Source organism: Molossus molossus, unplaced genomic scaffold (genome assembly GCF_014108415.1).
Source record: "Molossus molossus isolate mMolMol1 unplaced genomic scaffold, mMolMol1.p scaffold_m16_p_4, whole genome shotgun sequence".
Taxonomy (NCBI): domain Eukaryota; kingdom Metazoa; phylum Chordata; class Mammalia; order Chiroptera; family Molossidae; genus Molossus; species Molossus molossus.
Genome location: NW_023425377.1, coordinates 26,411,700 through 26,438,645, shown reverse-complemented (window position 1 = coordinate 26,438,645; position 26,946 = coordinate 26,411,700). Strand labels below are relative to the sequence as shown.

Sequence of the window (26,946 nt, the reverse complement as noted above, 5' to 3'; positions counted from 1 at the left end):
CATCACACAGATTTAGTTTGTGTTTATTTTATAGTCCCATACAAAGTGTGGCCTGCTTGTGTTTGCCATGCTTTGTTTGTCTGTAGTCTATGTTGGGTTTTAACTTACGAAAAATTTATCTTTGAACATTTCCAGTATCCCCAAAACTTTTCTTGTGTCCCTTTTTCTTTGTAGTCCTTTTCCTCTTTCCCCATCCCTAAGCATCTCTCTGCTTTCTATTATAGATTCCATTGCATTTTCTAGAATTTTATATCAGGAATCATATGGTATATACTTTTTCTGCCTAGTTTCTTTTTTAAAACTGACAGCGTTATAGAAATAATTCACATCCCAAACAATTCACTCATTTAAAGTGTATAACTTAATGATGTTTAATGTATTCATAGAGTTGTACAATCATTACCATAATCAATTTTAGAATGTTTGCATTGCCCCAAAAAGAAACCCCATGCTCATTAACAGTCACTTCCCATTTTCTGTCAGCTCCCTCAGCTCTAGGCACTAGTCTACTTTGTCTAGATTTGCTTATTCTGGACATTTCATATAAATGGAATCATGTAATATGTGCCCTTTTGTGACTGGCTTGTGTGATTTCTTTTCGCTGAGCGATAATGATTTTGAGACTCGTCCATGTTGTTGACTATATCAAGTTTGTTCCTTTCTATTGCTGAGTAGCATGCCTTTGTTTGGATATGCCACAGTTTATTCATTCACCTGTTGATGCACATGTGGGTTGTTTCCAATATTCAGCCCTTTCATGCCTAGGTATATGTCTATTTGTAATAGCCAAAACGTGGATGCAGCCCAAATTAATTAAACTGAAATTGCTATGAACAATCTTTACTAGTCTTTGTGTAGACTTATGTTTTTGGTTCTCCTAGGTAAATAACTAAGAAAGTAATGCCCGGATTATTTGGTTTGTTATATATGCTTAACTTCCGAAGAAACTGCCTAGTTACTTTCCAAAGTGGTCCTACCATTTTGAAATTGCCGTCAGCAGTGTAGAGCATTCCAGTTGCAACATCCTGTTTGGGGTTCATTGACTTTCTTTAATAATTATGCCTCTTACCAAATTTGGGGATTTTTTTGGCCATTGTGTCTTGAAATTTTTTCTGCCCAGTATCCTCTCCTTTTGGGATCCCAATGCAATGTATGTTAGGCATTTTAATATAGTCTCATAGGTTTCTGAGACTCTGTTTATCCCCAGGCTGTTTGCATTTGCTCTGGTCTTCAGATAGGATAATTATTGATCTATCTTCTGGTTGACTGATCATTTCCTCTGTTATCACCATCCTGCTCTTGAGCCAATCCTGAGAAATTTAATTTTGGTTGTATATTTTTATTTATTTTCTAGTAGTAGTAGTATTTTTTATTTATTTTCTAGTAGTAGTAGTATTTTTACGTTTTCTATTTCTATACTGAGAATTCCTGTCTGTTCATTCATTTCAAGTAAGCCTAATTATAATTGCTGCTTTAAAATCTTTGTCTGATTATTTCAACAATGGAGACATTGTCTGATAATGTTAATATCTAGGTCACCTTGGGCATGGCACTTGTTCATTAACTTGATTGTCTGGCAATAGAGACCTGGTTTCTGTTGGAGTTTCAGCTGCCTGAGCTACTGCCATCATGCCACTGTGTGACTAGGAGCCACCCTCAGGGCAGAGGTTTGAGGGGGGAGGGGTGGGAATCTTATACCCATGCAGTTGCTTCTCTAAATTGACTCCTCCATACTTCTTCTTTTTATATTTTATTTTTAACTGTTCAGTCCTCACGTAATTGTTTTTCTATTTTGTCTGAGTTTCTGGTTGTAATTAATAGGAACAGTGAGCTATAGTGGGCTACAGTGCCGTAGCTCAGTCAGTATTTCTCTTTACTTTTTTTATACCACATATAATCAGATATAAAGTCTTCATAGAAAGTTGCATTTGAGTAATTCAGGTTTGATGAGAAATAATAAGTATTATATAATAGGTAGGGTACTATGGTATGTTGTTTAGCTTTAGAATGGCTTAATTGCATTATTACTTGTTGCCATGAAACACATCCTTGTGATAGTTTAAAATGTAGTATTCTCAATTTGAGTGTGCCAGACCAAATTCCTGAGCATTTTAAACTCTGATCACAAATTGCTTTGTTTTTCCTGGTTTTCTCAATATGTGAAACTGCTATTTTAACCTTAGCCAGTCAGCTCTCTTCGTCTAAAAGCCATGTTTGGTTCTCTATAAATAATTAGTTATTTGTAACACCACCAGCATTCCTTTTGACAGGATGACAGTAAAAGACCTAGCTATAAAATGTGTTCCATAACATAAGGTAATTATGTTTGAATCAATTCTTAGGTGTGTTGTTTGGACTGGTGATGAGCGGGTCTTCTTTTATAATCCTACCACCCGTCTTTCTATGTGGGACCGACCTGATGATCTCATTGGAAGGGCGGATGTTGACAAAATTATTCAGGAGCCCCCTCATAAAAGAGGAATGGAAGAAATGAGGAAGCTAAGTAAGTTTTAAATTAGGAATTTATTCTCTAATGTTAACATTCCTTTAATATTTTGACAGAAAATGTGAGGCCATCTATTTATTTATTTATTTTTAAAATCCTCACCCAAGGATTCCATTTATCTTCAGATAGAGTGGAAGGGAGGAAGAGAGAGAGAGAGAGAGAAACAGAAACATCGACATGAGAGAGAGAGAGAAATTGATTGGTTGCCTCTTGTATGACCCCGATCAGGTCTGGGGACCGAACCGCAACTGAGGTACATGCCCATGACCACAATTGCTCTAACCGCTGAGCCAAACCAGCCAGGGCAGTGTGAGGCCATTTAGAAAAACTGTTTTCCAGGAATATAAGAAACTTGAGAAAGGGAAATTAGACTGCTATGCTAGTTTGAGTTTAGTAATAGAAATATAAAAAATAGAGAATTTGGGTTGAATTGTGTGCTTTTTTGTTTTTGTTTTTTTTTAAATATTTATACATGTTGTTTTTTCCTCCTTGTCCTTGTCAGGATGTCTTTTAGTACAGGATATGTCAGTACCAGTGATGTTCCACACTTACTAGTAATACTAAAACGATCTTCAGTGAGCCTTTTAGCACCTTTTGTGACAAGTGATATATTTTCTGAAGTAATCAATACTGTTTGTTTAAAAAATATTTTGTTTACTAAAATTTTGTAAAATACAAAAATATAAGATTTTGTGAAAATACAAACGTTTATTAGTTTTTTTAACTAGATGAAATTTATATACGATAAGTCTTATGCCTGAGAATATAGAGACATGTAAACCTTATTAAGAGGTTATCTTTAATCTACCTCATGTTCAGACAGCATTTCAATGTATGTAATGAAGACAAATATTTGTAAATAATTTTTGTTGCATATTTTTTATCGGCAGTTTGGTCCTATATTAATGTGATTGTGTTTGTATAGAATCCCCCATGTAGTGTAAAATCATGATAAATGCATCATTTAATACATACTTCAGATGAAGCAAACCCTAATAAATGTCATTTATGATGATGAAGAAATCTTCATGGATTGTATATATGTAGTACTAACATTTTCTGCTTAAAAGTGATTTCTGAATCAGTCAAACTTTGCCTACCTGGTGCTAAAAATACTAGGCACCAGCTTTTTCCCTTCAACAATATCTGTTGTATAGCTATGATATTGATAATACTTTATAACCATAGTATTGAATCATGCCAAGAACGTTTTTGTGGATCTGTTTTCAAATATTCAGTACATTTATTTTATAAATACGTAAATCAAAGAATCATTTCAAAATGAAGTGAATGGGGAGATGAATAGAGGAGGTGTAGAATTACCAAGCTTTGTTTAATGTTCTATCAAGGAGTACATGTTATGGGATGGATATTTTATATGAACAGTAATTTTTTAAAAGAAGATTGTGTAATATATGCATATAACTCTTTATTATAACATTTGAAATACTTTTGCCAGGGCACCCAACCCCGACAATGCTGTCCATCCAAAAGTGGCAGTTCTCTATGAGTGCAAGTAAGTGAACTAACTGTAAAATTGCACCTTCTTGTAATAACTGTTTGAGCACGTATTCTGGTAGTAGTTAGCAAATGGGTTCACATTTAAATATTTCAGTTGTTGCTTGCTTATTTATATTCTGACAGAGGTTAATTAAATTTTATCTTATAGTTAAAGAAGAACAAGAATTAATGGAAGAAATTAATGAAGATGAACCTGTTAAAGCCAAAAAACGGAAGTAAGTAATACTTACAGTTTATGTAATTCAGGTAGATTGTAGCTTTTTAAAGTTGATTAGGTCACAGTCAGTTAGTGATTGGGGACAGGTAATGTGTATGTTGTAAGGAGACAGAAGTGATGATTGCTGTCTTAGGCTTGATACTAAAAAGCTTTGCTTTAGAATATAGAAATAGTGTCCCTTCTGTTGCTAGATTGACAAAAGATTTGGTTATTCAAATACGTATTATCAAGCCAAATGACATTTTGGAATTAGTTGACATATTATTTTCAGACATTCATTATGCCTGAATTATATAAGAAATAAATTTTCTTCCTAAAATAGGCACCAACAGATATCATTGCAGGAATCTCATAAATACAGACACAGACTTCTCTCTTTATATACTTGTCAATTTTCTAGTCCTGTAGTTTGGTCCTTTTACCTGGTGAAGATGGAATCCCTGAGCTTAGAAAGTGTTCTGAGGGAGAGAGTACTATTAAGTAGAACTATTTAGCTTGGCCAGTGCCCTAGAGTTCGGTAAAATATAAATGTTACTAATTATGGAGGGTGGAAGGGTGGGGCAGAGGGTGTTTGTGGGTAGGTGGGAGGGGACCATTATTAAGCAGCAAAAAGAAAGTTTGAAGGCATTAGGGACTGATTTATCATAGTCCTTATCTGAAAAGGACAGATTGAATGCAGCCAAATTATGGCTTAAAAAACCCCTAGTAAGACAACCCCTATCAAGGGTTTTTTTTTTGTTTTTTGTTTGTTTGTTTTTTTCTAAAAATGTATTTATTGGCAACAATGTTAAAGAAATTAAAATACTGAAGAGAGTCCCTCATAATCATAATAACACAATTACTTTTATTTTTTAGTTGACTTTTTAGTTCTTGACTAAATGTAAAAGTATTTTTATTTGTTGTAATCAATTGCTTTTGTGTTCTTTAAAAAAAAGACATGTTTTTTTAATTATTATAAATGACTGTATTCATTCTGATTATGTACCATAATTTTGGATGTTCCTACAATGTTAAACTTTTAGGTTGTTTTTAATTGTTTGTTCTTATAGACATCTCTGTAAGGTTTTTAACTGCTTTTATCAGGAGAATGTCAAAGAAGTCCTTTATGTGGATTGCCCGAGCTTCTCTATTTAGGTACAAAGCTAAAAGCCTCTTTTTCCTGGCTTAGTTTCTCTTTATTACTTTTACTGAGATAGATAGTGATAGTTTGTATTGTGACATTTTCATTTAGTGTAATTCTGTAAAGGTTATTTGTTTTAATTAGTTATATTTCTTGGATGTCTTTTAACTTTTTAACTATTTAAATGGTTCTTAAATAAATTATTATAAGAGGGTATATTGTTTGGCATATTGCTTTTACCTGTTTGTTTTGTGCATATCTTAGGTCACAGACTATCTCGCTAAGTTCCTGCAGGTCATGGATTATGTCTTCTATTTCTTTTGATTCATTCCCTAAGTTGTTATTTACCTCTCCCTTACCATATTGGAGGGTTAGCCTTAATTTTTAAAAATTTCCTGGGCTACCTTTACTTTTGAATTTTCTGATGTTCTGTTTTCCTAATTCCCTTAAGTTTACGTAGGGAATCTGAACCATTATTTTTATACTTAGCAGATCATAATTTAAGAAGGAACATCTGCTCAAACATACCCAAATATTATTGAATTACTTTATTTTTTTTTATTATTCACATGATTGGGCCTTCATAGTGCAGATGTTTGAGAGGTGACTCGATCTCATGTTCACAATCTCACTTGAATGCCATATAGCAGCAGGGTTACCCTTAGCCCTGAGGTGCATTTTTGGAGGAACAAGAAGTAGTTTAGTCATTGATGAACAGTTTTAATTCCATCTAACTACTCCTGGGCCTATGTTGCTCTCTGGGACCTGTTCTTCAACTTATCACCCAGAAAGTGAGTAAAAATAATGTCAGGTAGGTAAGGTATATAACTCACATATCCACTTGGCCAAGTTTGCAGATATTTTCATTTTATTTTCAAAATAAATATTCAAGATTACTAAGACACCAGTTTTTATTAGATCTTAAAAATCTTTTATGCATTTATAATATAAAACTTTCTTTTATATCATTTCAAGAACTAAAAATTATATTCTGTGCTCTTGAATTTTAACACACAGTTTTACTGCAATATGAGAATTTTTTTTTTTAATGTTATATACATTTTGTGTATCAGCTAGTGTTAGGGAGAGTAAAAGTACATATTTTTTTCCTACAATGTAGCCATTGTAACATTAGAAGCTTATTGTAACTTTATTATTAAAATGAAAGTTGCTTATCCTTTACAGTTCATTTGATAACCTCAATATAATTTATTTTTGCCAAAAATATGCTGCTCAGTAGTAAGTCTTGAATATTCCATTTATTTAAAAATTTTAGTAAGGTTTCTTATTAATATTTTGTCAGTTGATGCCTTATCTTTTATTTTTTTATAGGAGAGACGATAATAAAGACATTGATTCAGACAAGGAAGCTGCAATGGAAGCTGAAATTAAAGCTGCCCGAGAAAGGGCCATTGTCCCTCTGGAGGCCCGAATGAAGCAGTTCAAGGACATGCTGCTAGAGAGAGGGGTCAGAAAACAATCTTTGGGGGAGATATTTCTGTTTTGTATAAGTAATATAAATATGTCTTGCTAAAAGGTCAAATCTAAGGTTAGTGCTCATGTTGTAGGGGGGGATAAGGGAAGCCTATCAAATTACTGTATCTTTTCAAACAGCCGTTTTCTTGGCTAATTATATCGTGTTTAACTTAAGGCCATTTACTATCTTTTTAAGTACAAATAACATTTAACATTTATTGGGTCATTAAATTTTGGTGAGTAATGTAAGACGAGTATTAATATTACAGAATGGCGGACTACTCGGGATAGGTAAGGTATATACGATTCTTCCTTTAATATCTTCAGAATGGCTTTTGGTTAAAGGAGAACTGGTACTTTATGATCTTATTATTAATGAAGCTTAATTAAGAAGAAGGGATTTCTTTTGGTTATATTTACAGACTCATTTGAATAAGTCAAATTGTGCAATTTTAAATCACAACATTGTTCACAAGATGGGAGCAAACACAGGAAATAAAAATACAGATCTTCAAGGCTCTTTCTGATGTACTGATTTTGAAATGTCACACAGTAGTGGTTATGTTAATGAGTAATTAGGTGTATGTTATTTCTATATAATAATAGAAATCAGAGCCAATTAGTGTGGAAATTTGCTATTGCTCACCTCCCACTGCTTGTCATTTATTAGTGATGGAAACTTCAAGATGGTTTTTATGATGTCTTCTTTTTAAGCAGATGTCCTGTAGATTTCAAGCAAAATTATATAACCTTTATGTTTTTGGAGCCAACTTAATTATGAAGGGCAATCCATTTTTTTTTTATGTTAAAGGTGTCTGCTTTTTCAACGTGGGAGAAGGAATTGCACAAGATAGTTTTTGATCCTCGGTACTTACTTCTTAACCCTAAAGAGCGAAAACAGGTAAAAGGAAAATAATGTTATTTAAGAAATGTGTATCACTTGCCAGTATAAAATTTAAATTGTAGGGCATAAAGTACCATCCTTTTTCTTTTCTTTTCCTAACACAGTACTTTCAAAATCTGTCTCATATCTTAGAACACAGTCATCCTTCTCTGTGTGGACATTTCTGCCTCAGAAGTTCTTGGATATTTTTGCTCTGATGGATGTAGTAGCTGTTGCCTCATGAATATTTTATCCTTATGCCTCATACACACTGAGGTTATATATAAGAAAGTTTCAGAATTCATTTCAAATGCATTTATTAAATTTTTAATTAGATAAATGATGCAAATTTGGGGCAGAAAAATAGCAAAAGTATAAATGAATAAAAAGGGAAAAAACTGACCACTTAAAGTTCTACCCAACAGACAGGACCAGCAAGTACACTTAGGTTTATAACCTTTCTGACATATATATATATATATACATATATATATATATGTTATATACCAATATATACGTGCGTGTGTGTGTGTGTATTGTGGACAGAAAATATTTGAAGGCATATTTGTCTCACACACTACACACACACATTTGAGTGGCATCTCTTAAAATGTCTTTTCACCGAAAACTTAGAAAAATGATGGATGCTTCAGGGTCTCTGCTGAGCTAGAGTTGCTTTGTTGCCATTTATTCCCATGACGATTCAGTAACACTTATCATCTCATAGTGATTGCTTCTTCCTCTAAAGCATTGCACACTTCCAGTTTATATAATTTCTGAATTATCCTGGATTACACTGACAGTAATCTCTAAAATTGTGAGTATGTTGAACCACTTGCTGTAGTGCTATTGAGCTACAAGATTATATTTGGTAAAAATAGTGATGTCTTCCATATTTATAATTTAATGGTTGGGAATTCTTTACATAATTTGTGTCATTCTGCATGTAGGTCTAATTGTAGACTTTTTATGAAAAGAGGAAGTTTACAGTGTGCCACTGCAAATTTAATTTAGTATTTTTAATAGAAAGATATGACTTTCCAAATATATTTGTATCATTTGCATTTCAAGCCCAGTAGTCTTTAAAACACACACACACACACACACACACAGGATTAGTGTGTGATGGTGTCATTCTCAACTGAGTTGATGGCCCTGTCAAAACCTTAATTCTTAAATTTGTAAATCACCCTTAATTCTTTACTTGTCCCCACTGTACATTTCAGTCTGTCAACAAATCTACCTCCAAAAACCTTTTTTTCTCTATTTAAAAAAAATTTTGTTTTTTTTATCCTCACCGGAGGACATTTTTCTGCATTTATCTTCAGATAGGGAGACAGAGAGAGAGAGAGAGAGAGAGAGAGAGAGAGAGAGAGAGAGAGAGAAACATCAACATGAGAGAGAGACATCGAGTGGTTGCCACCCACACGACCCCAACTGGGGCCGGGGACAAACTGCAACCGAGGTATGTGCCCTTGGCGGGAACGGAACCCGGGACTCTCTGGTCCACGGGCCGATGCTCTAACCGCTGAGCAAGACTGGCCAGGGCCCTCCAAAATCTTTTCTAAATCCAACCCCCTAACACCCTAACTCAAACCACTATAATCAACTCTCATCATCTGTGTAGCCCTTAATTGATCTTCCTGTCTTCCATTTTTGCACTCTGAACTGAAGTTCTTTTTTCATACAGCAGCCTGAATAATTTTGAAGTTTAAGTGACAAATTAAGGCAGTGTTCTTTTGCTTAAAATCTGTGCATTGCTTTCATTTTGTTTAGGATAAAATGAAACTTTATTATGGCCTGTAAGTTTCTACGTACACTTATGCCTGCATACTTCTTGAAGCTCATAAATTTATTCATCTAGCCACATTGGCCTTAGTATACCTTGAACAAGCCAGTCAGACACATTCTGGTACTTTGTATTCCTTCTGCCTGGAATGTTTTCCCCCCAGGTGTTTGCATAGCTGGCTTTTCATTACATTCAGGTACGTGTCCAGATGCCTTCTGATCAACCTCTCTCTTTGTCTTCTTGACTATCTTTATAGCATTCATAGCTCTTGTTGTCTAAAATTATCTTATCATCTGTCTCTTCCTTCTGCAGAATATAAATTTTGTGAGGGGAGGAACTTCATCTTGTGTATTGCTCTAAGTGTAGTTGCTAGAACAATGCTTAACCTAAATATCCTTGGAGACTTGAAAGTTTCTTTTACAACTTCACTTAAGAATATTTATGGCACTGAATATTACAGTTTCTGACTGAGTGAAATTACAAATACATATTCTCAAGTTTGGAAACATTTTGAAAGCTGATAGTGTTACCTATTTAGCATTATTCTTTTTTTTTTTTTTTAAATCTTCACCAGTGACCTGGCTGCTTTGGCTCAGCGGTTAGAGCGTTGGCCTGTGGTCTGGAGAGAACCGGGTTCGGTTCCTGCTAAGGGCATGTACCTCGGTTGCAGTTTGTCCCCGGCCCTGGTTGGGTCGCGTGGGTGGCAGCCACTCGATGTGTCCCTTTCATGTCAATGTTTCTCTCTCTCTCTCTCTCTCCCCCCCCCTCTCATTCCCTCCCACTCTATATGAACAAAAGATGGAAAAATGTCCTCGGGTGAGGATGGATGGATGGATGAATAAATAAATAAATAAATCCTCACCAGAGGTCCTGGCCGGTTATAAATCAATCAGTCAATCAATCAATCCTCACCAGAGGTCCTGGCTGGTTTGGCTCATCGGTTAGAGCGTCGGCCTGTGGTTTAGAAAGACCTGGGTTTGGTTCCCCTAAGGACATGTGCCTCGGTTGCAGTTTGTCCCCGGCCCTGATTGGGTCGTGTGGGAAGCAGCCACTCGATGTGTCCCTTTCACATTTTCACATCAGTGTTTCTTTCTCTCCCCCTCCCCCACTCTATCTGAACAAAAAATGGAAAAATGTCCTTGGGTGAGGATAAAAGAATAAATAAAAAAATAAAATAAAATCCTCACCAGAAGTTATGTTTTTATCAATTGAGAGAGAAAAGGAGAGAGAAAGAGACCAACATTGATGTGAGAGAGAAACATCGATCAGTTGTTTCCTACACACACCCCAATCAGAGATTGAACCTGCAACCCAGACATGTACCTTGACTGCGAATCGAATCCCACAGCCTTTTGGTGTATAGGACGATGCTCCAACCAACTGAGCCAGCTGGTCAGGACAAGCATTATTCTGTTTTAAATGAAAACTAGAATTATTTTTGTGCAACTGGAGTGTAAGAAATGCGATAAGTTAACATTTGGGTATATATATATGTTTTTCAGTACTTTGTGTGAAGTATTCTTTTGGGTGTATAAAATAAAGGAGAAGCCATTTAAGTACTAGATTATATATTTGCACGTGATCACTTTATATCTGAAGTTTGTGCTTTGATTTAAAAAGAAACTAACAACTTCATTGAAAATGCCTTAATGTAAAATTATATCTCCTTCAGTTTTGTTTGTCCTTTTTTAGTTATCGGTAGACTTACATATATTTACATTATTATAAAAGATGTATTTTATATAATTGCTACCATAAATTATAATTTGTTATTTTCTTTATTTAATCTTTTTTGTTTGTTTGTTTGTTTTTTAATCTTCATCCGAGGACATTTTTTCATTCTTTGTACAGAGTGGGAGGGAGAGAGAGGAAGAGAGAGAGAGGGAAACATCGATGTGAAAGGGACACATCGAGTGGCTGCCACCCGCACGACCAACCAGGGCCAGGGACAAACTGCAACCGAGGTACATGCCCTTAGCGGGAACCGAACCCGGGCCTCTCCGGACCGCAGGCGGACGCTCTAACCGCTGAGCCAAACCGGCCAGGGCTATTTAATCTTTTTTTAAATGGAATTTGTTGGCTTGACATTGGTTCACAAAACCATAGAGGTTTCAAGTGTGCAACGTGATGAAACGTCATCTGCACGCTGCATCATGTGCCCATCCCCCCAAGTAAAGTCTTTTTGTGTTCTCATTTCCTCCCACCTTGGATCAATAATATTTTTATTTATTTAGACAGATTAAAATGTGTGACATTTTTCAAAATTACCAGACCATTTTCATACAGGTTGTTAAGTTCTGGTTTAGGGAGAAGTTATGCTAACATTTTGGAATTTAAAAGTTTTTCATTAGTGTTCATTATCCAGAGCTGTATAAGATTGACACTGTTACAGTATGGTTGTACATTACCAATATAATTACTCATGATTGTCAACTGCCCATCTAGGCCATTGTTTACCAAGTCAATATCAAATTGTACATTGAATTACATTGATGTTAGAAATAAAGAGTGAAGACCTATTGAAAAGGAAAAACGATTCCTGTACATACTGAGTACTTGGACATCAAAACACCAAACATGCACATCCTCCTTAACTAGTTCACCAACACCAGCTGGGTGTCCTGCAATTAAATTGAATTCTTATGCTGTCTACCAGGAGTTAGCATCAGATCTCACAGATTAAGATCTCAGTCCCACAGCAGTAGGTCCCCAGCTTACTCACACTTCTGTTTAACTTGGCCGTATTTCAAGGGTTCCCATGATCCTCTCTTCAGGTTTGCTAATTTGCCATAACAGCTCACAGAACTCAGGGCAATACTTCCCCTTCTGTTGACTGGATTATTGTGTAGTAGAGGATATGATAAGGATACAGATGAAAAGCAGATGATGAGCTACAAAGGATGAGGTCTGACCTTATGAAGTTGAGAAATGCCACCCTTCTAGCATGTGGATGTGTTCATTAACCCAGGAGCTCTCTGAACCCCTTGGTTAGGATTTTTGTGGAGGCATCATTACGTAGGCACAGTTGATTAAATCATTGACCATTGTCAGTCTCTAGCTCCTCCGTCTTGCAGGAAGTTGAGGGTGGATGGAAAGTTCCCCACCTCTAATCACATGGTCCATTCCTGGCAGCCATTTCCCATCCTGTGGTTATCCAGAGTCTTTCCAAAAATCACTTCATGGACATACATTTACGTATGGTAGAAACGAGCTTATTATGAATAATAAGAGTCTTCTTTTCACCTTTATTTCAGGAACAGGAAAAATATCCAGATTACTTTGGAAATTACAGGGATTTTTAGGAGCACTGGTCTGTAGCTCAGAGACCGAATATGTATATTTTCTTATATCACACCCATATTTTTATAAACTTATATTTTGAAGAAAAATACACATATAGAAAAGTTGAAAAATCATAAGTGAAATTTCCCAAAGTGAGCATGCCATGTAGTTAACTAGCTCAGGAAATGAAAACAGTTATACAAGATGACTAAGTTATAGAGATCTGTATAGTATATTGCCTATAGTTAATAGTGCATACTAAAAATTTTGCTGAGAGGATAGATCTTATGTTAAGTGTTCTTATCACACACAAAATAATAAAAAGGGAAGGAGAAACCTTTTGGAGGTGATGGGTATGTTTATGTTTATGGCATAGCTTGGGATGGTTTCACAGATGTATATTTATTTCCAAACTCATTAAGTTAAATATGTACGGGTTTTTGTAGGTCAATTATACTTCAATAAAGTTGTTTTAAGAAAAGAAAAAATGGAATACTACCAGCAGCCCAGAAGTTTGCCTTGAAGTATAGCTCTTTAGTATGTGCATATTTTTTTATTATGCCTACAAAAGTGAACTTAGACTAGGAATTGTTTTTAAAATTTATTAACTTTTATAACGTTTTGTTTATGAGTTAATGTTATAAGAAAATAACTACTTAAAATAAAGAACATAAAGCCAAGTGTATTGGTAAGCATGACAAATATAATTGAGAAATTTGGAAGCATAATAGAAAGCCTAATTTCCTATGAGATGTTCTTCTCAGAGAATGATTCCTAACCTTGGTGTGGGATGTGAAGTTTTCTCCAGCATCTCAAAGAAATTTTAATACTTTTTTTTTTTTTACAAGTGGGGAAATACTGAGAAAGGACAGAGGCATTGGAAACAACTCTTTTATCAGCATGCAAATACTTCATGACTTACTGCAATGCTGTATTTAGAAGGTATTGAAAATGACCTACATGCCTAGCAGGGGACTGGAGAGATAATTACAGATATTTCTATGTAGCTGTTAAGAGATTGGTGAATATATATGGACTGATGTGGAAATATGTCTAGGGTATTTTAAAGGAAACATATTTTGTCTTTTTCAAAGACATGCACTTGTACATATTTAAAGAGCCAAATAATTCTATGAGATATGTTAGGAAAAATATTAGTGTTGCCCCAGTTTTATTTTCCTGAAGGTATCCCAGAGCTTTCTGACTTGCTTCAGTCTGGAATGTTTGACTTCCACACCTGATGTTTGCTGCCATTTTTTGAGGATGATAACTCTTTACTGTTATTGGGTAATTTCCTTCACCTATCTGGGTTTTTTGGGGAGGACAGGTGGGGAAGTTTACCTGTTCCCTATATCTTAAGTCTTTTCTTTCTTGATAAACTCCCTTTTAATGCATTTCATTTCTGTAGTAGCTTCTTGAGAGAACATGCATAGGAAAGAAATATTAGAGGCCTTACATATTTAAAAACATGTTTATTGTATCCTTATTTGAAATAGTTTGGCTAAAGAATTTGAAATTGAGAATTTTTTCTCTTCAGATTTTGAAGGCATTACTCTACTTCTAGTTTCAGTGTTGTTTTTGACCTGTTCTCTCTGTGGACCTGTTTATTTTTCCTTCTGTGGAAGCATGTAATAATCTTTCCTCAGTCTTTACTGTTCTGAAATGTTACAGTGATTATGTACCTGGTGGAAAGCCCATTGTGTTGGATGTGATGGCTCTTCCAATGTGGAAGCAATATCGCTCCATTCTGGAGGTTTTCTTGTATTACTTTCTTGATTTGCTTCTAACTTTTTTTATTTTCTTACCCGTTCTGGGACAGATTTTGCTCTTCTGGGCTAGTCCTCAAAGTTTTGTTTCTTTTCCTTATCTACCTCTGGCTTTTATTTGAACTTTCCGGAATGTTTTTCTCATCTTTATTGTCTATTCCTTTGATTAGATTTTTTATTTCTTCTGTCATCTTTTAGTTTCTAGGAGTTTATTTTGTTGTTTGAACTTTTCTTGTTTAATGGTTTCAATACCTTAATTCTGTGAGATTGTTCAGAATTTTTTTCTTTTTCTAAATCTTCATTTTCCTGCATAGTCTTTGTTTCTGCTAAAGTTTTTCTGTTTTGGTGTCTGTTTTTCATGTTGGAGAGTTGCCTTAGAAGTCTTGTTGACCCTGACAGCTCAAGTAGGAATGAGGCACTTAGACACTGAGTGACCTTAGCCTCCAGCAGGGCCCTTGTGATTGGGAGCTGATTATAGAGCAGTGGGTCTCATCCAGGGACATTTTGGTTATCCCAGCAGAGTGGGTGCTGCTAAACACTATCCCGCCCAAAGTGTCCGAAGTGCTGAGGTTGGAAATCCCCGCCGTAGGGTGATTCAGATGGTTTGTTAAGGAATCCCTGGAGCAAGTAATGTTTAGGCTGGTCCGATTCTGGGTAAGAACCTCCAGTCTTCTGGCTGGAGGGTACAATTCCTGCTGCTTTGGTTCTGAGATCTGTGTTGTAATATTTGATGTGTAAATGTTTGCTTAGTTCCCGATGTTCTCAGTGTGGTATGCCTGATTCTAATTCATGTTCCTCCGAGTCCAGAGATGCTATTTTACCTTGTAGAGCAGGGATCAGCAAATTTGTTTTTTAATCCTCATCCAAGGATATGTTTTTATTGATTTTAGAGACAGAGGAAAAGGGGGTGGGGGGAGAGAGAGAGAGAGAGAGAGAGAGAGAGAGAGAGATAGGTTGCCCCCACCAGGGATTAAACCCAAACCCTTTTGGTGTACGGGATGACTCTCCAACCAACTGAGCCTTCATTCAGCTAGGGGGCATCAGCAGATTTTAACATGAAGGGTCAGGTTGTATTTTGGGCTTTGTGGACCATATGGCCTCTGTCACAGTCGTGTACCTGCTGCTATATGAAAGCACTCATAGCTGTGTGTAAAAGAATGAACATGGCTGTGTTCAAATAAAGCTTTATGGACACTGAAATTTGGATTTCATTTATTTCTCATATAATATGGAATTTTCTATTTATCTAACCACTTAAAAATGTCAAAACTACTCCTGGCCTGTATAAAAACAGGCCGCAGGCCAGATTTGGCCAGCAGATCTGATTTGCCAGCCCTTGTCCTGGAGAATAAGCGCTTGCCTCTTACCGAAGCTCAGTGGTGGCAGTCTCCCAGCTACACAAACTTGGCAAGGGGGATCTAGCGATTGTACCACTGATAAACAGCCTGATTGTGGCGGTATCCCCACTCACTTCCATGGATGTCTGCTGCCACCAATTCCTGAGCTGTGGAGATTTCTCTAATTTAAAAAATGGTTCCTTTTTCCTCCCGGCTGCTTGAAGATCAGTCTCCATTATGAATGACACAGGAACCATCTGGATTAGGAAGTTCATGACCAACAGATTACTTCAGCAGAAACAAATGGTCATTAATGCCCTTCACCCTGGGAAGGCAACAGTACCCAAGACAGAAATTTGGGAAAAACTAGCCAGAATGTGTAAGACCACACCAGGTGTCATGTTTGTGTCTGATTTTGGAACTCACTTTGGTGTGGCAAGACGACTGGCTTTGACAAGATGTATGACTCCTTGGATTACACAAAGTGAAATGAACCCAAACATAGACTTGCAAGACGTGGCCTATATGAGAAGAAAATCTCAAAACAGGAAGGCAAGAACAGAATGAAGAAAGTTGGGGGGACTGCAGAGGCCAACGTTGGTGTTGCAGAAAGTGAGCTGGAGATGAGACAACAGGAGCAAAGATTCTCCAGTGACTTTATCTGTGGTGACTGCAGATTTTTCATGAGAGGATTAATAAACTGAGAAGTTTTTAAAAATTTTTTTTTATTTTTTGGAGGGTGGGCATTTATCCAGTGACTTGAATTAAAGTAGGTAGATTCATTATAAATTCTTGGGCTTTAAGATAGATTGTTTTTCATTAATTCCTTTGTTTTCTTGACTGCTGATTTAAGATCCACTTTCTTGTGTCTGCAAAATCCTTTACCACTGTCCATCTGGGTTTCAACTTCCAGAGTTACTGTTTCTCTTTTCCCGTTTCCCTGTTCTTGTTGTGACTCTAAAAAAGAAATACCTCTGCTGTCATTTTACTAGTGTTTGTAGAAGGCAGAAAATAGATGTTCATATTCAGTTTACCCTTGACTATAAATTAAGTGGGAAAAAATATTATAGAATAGATGTAAAGCATGGTTATTTTTGGTGAAAATTGTGTCTTAAAGAGAAGCACAGAAATAAAGTATATATTTCATACTATTAATGTTTTTTTTTCTAGAAGGGATTTGGGAGGATATTGATTTATCTTAAACATTTCTAAATTGCTTGAAATTTTTAAACATGTATTCACTTTGTAATCAGGAAAAATAAAAATTAAAAGAGCCTTGAACTTTTTCTGGAAGCCTAAGCAGAGGTTGTATGTTTCTGTAATACTGTCCACTGAAACTAAAATGAGACTTGTTAGAACCAGCATATAATTGAGTTACCTATATTTTTCCTATTATACATTGGACCTAGACAGGGACTTACTATTATTATTATTTTTTTAATGGATTCCATAATTTGGTAGTTAAATTACCTATATGAAATACTAACTTGCCACCTTGGTTTATTTTTGTGATAGGTATTTGATCAGTATGTAAAGACCAGGGCAGAGGAAGAACGCAGAGAAAAGAAAAACAAAATAATGCAAGCCAAGGAAGATTTCAAAAAAATGATGGAAGAAGCAAAATTTAATCCAAGGTATGTGGTTCATACTGTCAACTCAAAATATGTGTGTTTTCTCCTAAGATTAGTTAAAAACTTTTATATATATATATATATATATAAAAGCTTTTGGAGATTTGGATATGAAAAGCTATTTGGTCATTGGTTTCTGCCTTTCTAATCTCCATTCCTAACGTTTCCGTTGAGGAAAACCTGGTATTCTATGAGAGGCACTGGTTTTCAGATGGGCCTTTTGCTTTAAATGTTTCCCTGTGCGAACAAGTTTTCTTCTCCAGAAACTGGTAAATCATAGAAAATCTGTCCCTTCAAGTTTTACACATACTGAATTGCAGGGCTGGGGACATTATTTTGATTGAAATGGTGAAGGAGGTACCTTTCAAGAATTTCTTTTTTTTTTTTTGGTCTGTTTATTTTGTTTTTCTTAATCCTCACCCGAGGATATTTTTTTCCATTGATTTTTAGAGAGAGAGGAAGGGGTGGGGGGGAGAGAGGGGGAGAGGAAGGGAGGGAGGGAAAGAAACAGAAACATCCACGTGAGAGAAACACATCAGTTGGTTGCCTCCCACACACGCCCTGACCGGGGACTGGGATTGAACCTGCAACCCAGGTATGTGCCCTTGATCAGGAATGGAATTCATGACCCTTCGGTGTGCGGGCCAGAGCTCTAACCGCTAAACTACACTGGCCAGGGCTCAGATTTCTAAGTATCTAGATTATGGTTTTGCTGATGTTTTCAATTAACTGTTAATATGTATTGAATATAAGTAAAGGGCTGAAGAAAATGAGACATTTTAAACTTATGTGCCTAGCATTATAATAATAATAATAGCATTAGTTATTAGGTATTTTTTGTGCACTTAAAAATGTGTGCATATGTATGCACCTAAAGTGCTTATGTGTGTATGTAAGTGTATATATACATATACACCTATTAGCTTATTTTTAATCTTTAAAACAGCCAATGTGATTTAGGTACCCATATCATACCTGATTTACAGATAAGGAAAGTAAGACATAAGCAAATTAGGTAACTTGCCCAAGTGAACATGGGATTTCAACTGCATTCTGGTGTTACACAGAGGAGTCCGGGCAGGGAGAACTACTTTCTTATTTATGCCTTAGTTGTGGGTAGGTGGTTGTGAACATCTCAGAACATGGAGAATTGCTAAAACTAGAGGGTAGATTCATGGAGTCTCTGGGTTAAGTGGCACTTTTTATAAAAGTTCATCTCGTTTAAACAGTTTTTGTTCATGGAGCTGTGTTGTTGGAGAAAGTATAGTTGGTATTACAGTTTCATATTTGATTTTTTTTCATATTTCATATTTTAAATATGAAGAGAAATCTGTTACTGATACAAATTTCAGGATATAAAGCTAATAGAGGAGTTGTGGCTGTGAAGACTGATGCTCTTCATGGGTAATAGAGTTTCAAACTCTCCAGTGGGGCTCAGGTTTTTTCTTAATCCAGAGGGTGAGTTCATGTGTCACAGTAGTTGAGATTGGATTGTAAAGGACATTTTGGGGGGCAGTTGAGGAAATTCGAACATGGACTGTTATTACAGGATATTAGAGAATTAGTACTTTTCTTGAGTATTGTTATGGAGAAAAAGGATTTACTCAAGAAATGCAAGCTGAAATATTTATAGGTAGAGTCCCATGGTGTCTACAGCTTATTTTCAACTGACTCAGCAAAACATAGCTATTTATTAAAACCCTTTATGGATCTGGGAAGAATTGACACTTCAAAGGTGTTTTCCTTTGTGGATTTGACGAATTAGGTCTTGCTGTCTCTCAGTAGCCTCCTGATGTTCTTCGGAGTAGACAGAGTTGTTACTTTCAGAACGTAAAGCCATCGGGCACACAGCTAGAAGTTTTAGCACTGGAGCATTGTGCTATATTGATATATGTAATGGTAGCACAGAGATTAGGGCCAATTTTGGTAAGTAACAGAAAATGGGGAATAACTTAAAATTGAGAAAATATTGTCCACTGACCTAAATTTCTCTTTGAATTGGGGAAAGACTACTATCACAAAATTCTTTAGTTGAGTTTGTAGATCTAAAGCACTGGAGTTTATTCTAAGGAGAATTAGGGAGAACTACCTGGTTTTAGTGCCTGTCTCTTCTTTGTCTTTTTCTTTATTAATAGAAATTTCAGGTCAACTCCTGATCATTGTAATCTTCCCAATCCCTTACCACCAACCAATATCCACCCCCCTCTGAAAAAAGAGATTCTTATACCGTGTCTGTTATAAAGTAGTGCTTTTTAGAGTTAAGAGATGAGTCAAATAAATCATTTCCATGGGAACTTAATGCTGAAACTTCATTTTAGTCTGTTCTGGTAAAACATATTAATTATTATTATAAGTAATATAAATAAGTATAAAATAATTGAATTCTCATTTTTACACATTAATTTTACATTATTAAAAAGGTTTTTTCTTTAATCATAGTATTGCTTTTTCTGTCCTAAAGTTATTAATCAAGGTGTTTGATTTATTGTGAAAAGAAAACAGATGTAGTGGACCTCATGCTATGCTTTTTCTGGAATACACTTTTATTTTACCTTAGAATTTCACTATGGCTACGTATCCACAGTTCAAACCAGGCTTGCAATATATTCTGTTGTTAAAAATGTTGAATTAATGAAATTAGATAATTATGTGTAATATAAGTTGCATATAAAAGATTATTAGAATACTTTATGACTTTGGTTAGCAAAGCTTAAAAATAGCAGATGCTAGCTGTGAGTTAGTACTCTTAATCTGAAGTTAACCACAGCCAGTTTTTCTTTATAATTAAAGCCTATAATCTTTGTTTACTTTGCTTTATTATTTCCCTTTAAACCCATGCTAAATATGGGAGTGTTTATTATAAGAGTAAATTATTATTATATAAGGTAAAAACTTCAGATACTGAAATATATCCAAATATATGAAAGCTTTGTAAATGCCTTTTATTCATAGAGAAACTTCTTTTTTCGCACCTTTTCTCATTAGCTATCATACACCTCATCTTTGTATTTAACCTGCTTGGTGTTTGCTGAGCTTTTTGGAAATATACATTGATGTTTTTCATTAAATCTGGAAAGTTTTTGTCAGTATTTTTTCTGCCCTGATTCATTTTTTTCTCTTCTAGGATTCTAATTACATGTATATCAAAGTGTTTGATATTATCCCACATGTTCCTGAAACTGTTCCCTTCCTCCCTCCAATATTTTTTCTGTCTTCTTTTGATCAGATAATGTTACTTGCTCTAATTTCTAGCTATTGACTCATTATTCTACTATCTGTACTCTCATGTTAAGCCCGTCAAATTAAGTTTTTCTGTCATTTTCTTTTTTATATTTTCCATATCTCTTCTCAAACTCCCTATTTATTCATTGACCATGTTTTCAATTCTTTGAACCTATTTTTAATTCTTTCAATATAATTAAATCGTTTGTTTACTTAGAACATCTGTGTATCTTGAGTTTGGTTTCTGTTGGCTTTAAGTATTTTCCCCCCTATGGATTATTTGATTGTTTGTATGTCTAGTGATTTAAAAAAATAAAATACAATCCTCATCCGAGGATATGTTTATTGATTTTAGAGTGAGAGAGAGAGACATCAATTCATTGCATTTGGAGGCATACAGTGCCCAACTGGGGATCGAACCCACAACCTTTTGGTGTACGGGATGATGTTCCAACCAACTGAGCCACACTGACCAGGGCTGTTTAGTGATTTTTATTTTTTTTTTATTTTTTTTTTTTTATGAATTTTTATTTATTTTTTTTTTACCTTTTTACCCCATTGGCACCCCCCACCCCACCCCCTCCACCCTGTCCCCGGCTTAGTTGTCCATGTCCATTGGTCATGCATACATGCATATAAGTTCTGTGGTTTATCTCTTCCCACCCCCCACCCCCCCATCCCCTCTTCTGAGGGATGTCAGTCTGTGCCCTACTTCCATGTGTCTGGGTCTACTGTATTCCTCAGACTGTTATGTTCATTATATTCCGTATATAAGTGAGATCATGTGGTATTTGTCTTTTTCTGCTTGGCTTCTTTCACTTAGGATAATACTTTCCAGGTCCCTCCATGTCGTCTCAAAGGATAAGAGATCTTTCTTTCTTACCGCTGCATAGTACTCCATTGTGTATATGTACCACAGCTTTTTGATCCATTCGTCTACTGGTGGACACTTGGGCTGTTTCCAGATCTTAGCTATTGTAAATAGTGCTGCTATGAACATGGGGGTACATATATTCTTCCTGATTGGTGTTTCAGGCTTCTTAGGGTATATTCCCAGCAGTGGGATCACTGGGTCAAATGGAAGTTCAATTTTTAATTTTTTGAGGTAGCACCATATTGTTTTCCATAGCGGCTGCACCAGTCTGCATTCCCACCAGCAGTGTATTAGAGTTCCCTTTTCTCCACACCCTCGCCAACACTTGTTGTTTGATGATTTGTTGATGGCGGCCATTCTGACAGGTGTGAGGTGATACCTCATTGTTGTTTTAATTTGCATCTCTCGGATGATTAGTGATGTTGAGCATTTCTTCATATGTCTCTTGGCCATTTGTATGTCCTGTTTGGAGAGGTGTCTATTCAGCTCCTCTGCCCATTTTTTAATTGGGTTCTTTGTCTTCCTTTTGTGGAGTTGTGTGAGCTCTCTGTATATATTGGAAATTAACCCCTTATCTGATACATCATTGGCAATGATGTTCTCCCATACAGTGGGTTGCCTTTCCATTTTGATGATCGTTTCTTTTGCTGTGCAGAAGCTTTTTAGTTTGATGTAGTCCCATGTGTTCATTTTCTCCTTTATTTCTGTTGCCTTAGGTGATGTATCAGTGAAAATTCTGCTCCGTATGATGTCCGAAATTTTGTTGCCTACATTTTCTTCTAGAATTTTTATGGATTCACGGGTCACATTTAAGTCTTTTATCCATTTTGAGTTTATTTTTGTGTATGGTGTAAGTTGATGGTCGAGTTTCATTTTTTTGCATGTAGCTGTCCAATTTTCCCAACACCATTTATTAAAGAGGCTGTCTTTACTCCACTGTATGCTCTTGCCACCTTTGTCAAATATTAATTGAGCGTATTGCCTTGGGTCCATTTCTGGGTTTTCAGTTCTGTTCCACTGGTCTATATGCCTGTTCTTGTGCCAGTACCAGGCTGTTTTGGTTACAGTCGCTTTGTAGTATAACCTGATATCTGGTAATGTGATCCCTCCAACTTTGTTCTTCTTTTTCAAGATTGCTGTGGCTATTCGGGGTCTTTTTTGGTTCCATATGAACTTTTGAAGTATTTGTTCTAGTTCTATGAAATATGTCGTTGGTATTTTGATGGGGATTGCATTGAATCTATAGATTGCTTTGGGTAGTATGGACATTTTAATTATGTTAATTCTTCCAATCCATGAACAGGGTATGTTCTTCCACTTTTTTATATCTTCCTCTATTTCTTTTTTCAATGACCTGTAGTTTTCTGCAAATAGGTCCTTTACTTCTTTGGTTAAGTTTATTCCTAGGTATCGTAATTTTTTGGAGCGATGGTAAATGGGATTGTTTTTTCAGTTTCTCTTTCTGTGAGTTCATCATTGATGTACAAGAATGCCGTCGATTTCTTGAAGTTAATTTTGTATCCTGCTACTTTGCCAAATTCATTTATTAAGTCTAATAGATTTTTGATGGAGTCTTTAGGGTTTTCTATGTACAATATCATGTCATCTGCAAATAATGACAGTTTCACTTCCTCCTTTCCAATTTGGATCCCTTTTATTTTTCTTCATGTCTGATTGCTGTGGCTAAGACTTCCAGTACAATGTTAAACAAGAGTGGCGAAAGTGGACATCCCTGTCTTGTTCCTGTTCTTAATGGAAATGTTTTTAGTTTCTGTCCATTGAGTATGATGTTGGCTGTAGGTCTTTCATATATGGCCTTTATTATGTCGAGATATGATCCCTCTATTCCTACATTGCTGAGCGTTTTTATCAGAAATGGATGCTGGATTTTGTCGAATGCTTTTTCAGCATCTATTGATATGATCATGTGGTTTTTATTCTTCATTTTGTTTATGTGGTGTATCACGTTTATTGATTTGCGAATATTGTACCAGCCTTGCATCCCTGGAATGAATCCCACTTGGTCATGGTGAATAATTTTTTTGATGTATTTCTGGATCCGATTTGCTAGTATTTTGTTCAGGATTTTGGCATCTATGTTCATCAGGGATATTGGCCTGTAGTTTTCTTTCTTCGTAGTGTCTTTTTCTGGTTTTGGAATTAGAATTATGCTGGCCTCATAGAACGTGTTTGGAAGTCTTCCTTCTTCTTGAATTTTTTGAAATAGTTTGAGGAGAATGGGTGTTAGTTCTTTTTTGAATGTTCGGTAAAACTCCCCCGTGAAACCATCTGGGCCTGGGCTTTTGTTTGCTGGGAGAGTCTTGATTACCTCTTCAATTTCCTTAGTTGTTATTGGTCTGTTCAAGTTTTCTATCTCTTCCGGGAATAGTTTTGGGAGACTGTGTGTTTCTAGAAATTTGTCCATTTCGCTGAGATTGTCGAATTTGTTGCCATATAGTTGTTCATAGTAGTTGTTAACGATCTTTTGTATTTCCGTGGTGTTGGTTGTTACTTCTCCTCTTTCATTTCTGATTTTGTGTATTTGGGTTCTCTCTCTTTGTTTCTTGGTGAGTCTAGCTAAGGGTCCATCAATCTTGTTTATCTTTTCGAAAAACCAGCTCTTTGTTTCATTGATCCTTTGAATTGTTTTTTTGGTCTCTATGTCATTTATTTCTGCTCTGATCTTTACTATTTCCTTCCTTCTACTTGCTCTGGGGTTTTCTTTTTGTTTGCTTTCTAATTCTTTAAGTTGTGAGGTTAGACAGTCAATTAGAAATTTTTCTTGTTTTTTGAGGTAGGCCTGTAGTGCTATGAACTTCCCTCTCAGAACTGCTTTCGCTGCATCCCATAGATTTTGTGTTGTTGTGTGTTCATTTTCATTGGTTTCCAGGAAGTTTTTGATTTCTTCCTTGATCTCCTCGGTGACCCATTCATTGTTTAATAACATGCTATTTAGCCTCCATGTGTTGAAATGTCTTTGCATGTTCTTGTTGCAGTTGATTTCTAGTTTCATGCCATTGTGATCTGAGAAGATGCTTGATATGATTTCAATCTTCTTGAACTTGTAGAGATTTAGTTTGTGTCCTATCATGTGGTCTATCTTTGAGAATGTCCCATGTGCACTTGAGAAGAATGTGTATTCTGTAGTTTTGGGGTGTAATTCTCTGTAGATATCTATTAAATCCATTTGGTCTAGTGCTTCATTTAGAGTCTCTGTTTCCTTGCTAATTTTTTGCCTAGAGGATCTATCCAGTGCTGTCAACGGGGTGTTGAAGTCCCCAGCTATGATTGTATTGTTGTCGATTTCTCCTTGGAAGTCCTCCAGAAGATTTTTAATATATTTTGGTGCTCCTATATTGGGTGCATATATGTTTATCAAGGTTATATCTTCCTGTTGGATAGATCCTTTCAATATTATGTAGTGGCCGTCTTTGTCTCTAGTTATGGTCTTCATTTTGAAATCTATTTTATCAGATATGAGAATTGCTACCCCAGCTTTTTTTTGCTTTCCATTTGCTTGGAAAATTTTTTTCCATCCCTTCACTTTCAACCTATGTGAGTCTTTTGTTGAGAGATGGGTCTCTTGTAAACAACATATAGATGAGTCATGCTTTCTTATCCAATCAGCTACTCTGTGTCTCTTTATGGGAGCATTCAGTCCATTTACGTTTAAGGTGATTATTGATATGTACTTATTTATTGCCATTTTTGTTTAGTGTGGTTCTATTTTTGTTCCCATTTCTACTGCTAATTACAGCAGTCCTTTTAACATTTCTTGCAGTGCTGGTTTGGTGCTAATGTATTCCCTTAGCTTTTTTTTGTCTGGGAAGCTCTTTATTTGATCTTCTATTTTGAATGATAGCCTTGCTGGGTAGAGTAGTCTTGGATTCAGATTCTTGTTTTTCATGACTTTGATTACTTCATGCCATTCCCTTCTGGCCTGTAGTGTTTCTTGTGAGAAGTCAGCTGAGAGCCTTATGGGGTTCCCTTTGTAGGTAACCTGTTGCTTATCTCTTGCTGCTTTTAGGATTCTCTCTTTGTCTTTAATTTGTGGCATTTTAATTACTATGTGTCTTGGTGTGGGCCTGTTTGGGTTCTTCTTACTTGGGACTCTCTGTGCTTCTTGAACTTGAATGCCTTCTTCCTTCACCAAATTAGGGAAGTTTTCTCTCACTATTTTTTTGAATATATTCTCTATCCCTTGCTCCTTTTCTTCTTCTTCGGGGACTCCTATGATGCGAATATTATTACGTTTCCAGTTGTCCCATAGTTCTCTTAAGCTGTCTTCCTGTTTTTTAATAGTTTTTTCCTTTTGTTTTTCTGATTGGTTGATTTTTTCTACCCTGTCTTCTAATTCGCTGATCCGGTCCTCAGCTTCCCCTACTCTGCTTTTTAAACCTTCCAATGTGTTTTTCATTTCGGATATGTCATTTTTTATCTCTTCTTGTTGGTTTTTAATTTCCATTTGGCTTATTTTCAGTGTCTCTATGTCCTTACTCATGCTGTTCAGCTTCCTCAAGATCATGGCTCTGAATTCTAGCTCTGTTAACATGCCTAATTGCTCCACATTGATCTCATCTTCGGTGGAGGTGGTTTGCTCTTTCATTTGGCTTCTGTTTCTGTGTTTCACCATTTTAGCTATCACTCTGGGCTTTGGAGCCTGTCAAGTTCTCCCTGTGGGTGTTGGTGTTCTGCTGTTTGTGGCTCCCTCTCCTGTGTTTAGATGAGCGAGGGAGGACCCGCGTTGAACACCACTGTCAAGTCTTACTTTCCTGGTTAAAGCTGCCAGCCCAGGAAACGTACTGTTATCCTCTAGCTTTTTGCCTGGAAGCTAGCAGTCTAGGTTAATTGATGAGTTTTGGGTTGTCAGTTGATTGAAAAACTCCCTCTGGTGCTCAGCCAAGGGGCTTTCACGAGGGTGGGGCAGATTCTGGTCCTTAGTGAGCCTCAATTAACACTTCAATGGCCCACAGGGTGGGGTTGGATCTCCGAGGGAGGGGCTGCTGCCTCTCTCAGAGCCCTGGGAAGAAGCAATGTGGCCACCGTCCTGAGTGGTGTTTAGTGATTTTTAATTGAATATTGGAAATTGTGAATAATGGGCAGAGACTTGAGTCTGTCACTTAAGAGTATGAATTCTTGTTTTAGAAGGCAGTTTAGTCACAGTAATTTTAGGTTTGATTTTATGTTTTGTTAGTGTGGATCTCGAACTGGAAGGTATTTCTCTTAACCTTCCAAGTTTGTCTGCCTTGTGAATTTTTTGAACTTTGTTGTCCTAATACTGGTTTGTTTGCTTTTTTTTCCCTCCCAGCACTTCTCAGACTT

The 26,946-nt window shown here is 36.1% G+C and overlaps 1 protein-coding gene and 1 pseudogene across 4 annotated transcripts in view; both read left to right on the top strand.

Moving 5' to 3' along the window:
- The window catches only part of TCERG1 (transcription elongation regulator 1), a 67,238-nt gene that overhangs the window by 27,610 nt on the left and 12,682 nt on the right, over positions 1-26,946 (top strand). For 3 of the 4 annotated variants that reach the window (XR_004962046.1, XM_036282309.1, XM_036282308.1), the window contains 6 exons: positions 2,343-2,503; positions 3,966-4,022; positions 4,176-4,242; positions 6,697-6,832; positions 7,652-7,741; positions 17,413-17,531. Coding sequence is in view for 3 of the 4 variants with exons in the window: in XM_036282309.1 (XP_036138202.1) it covers positions 2,343-2,503; positions 3,966-4,022; positions 4,176-4,242; positions 6,697-6,832; positions 7,652-7,741; positions 17,413-17,531 (630 nt within the window). In the remaining variant the exon portion in view is untranslated. Of the gene's footprint in view, positions 1-2,342; positions 2,504-3,965; positions 4,023-4,175; positions 4,243-5,327; positions 5,379-6,696; positions 6,833-7,651; positions 7,742-17,412; positions 17,532-26,946 lie in introns of all 4 variants that reach the window. The other variant, XM_036282311.1, reaches the window with a different exon arrangement.
- Positions 15,909-16,664, top strand: LOC118644015 (annotated as a pseudogene).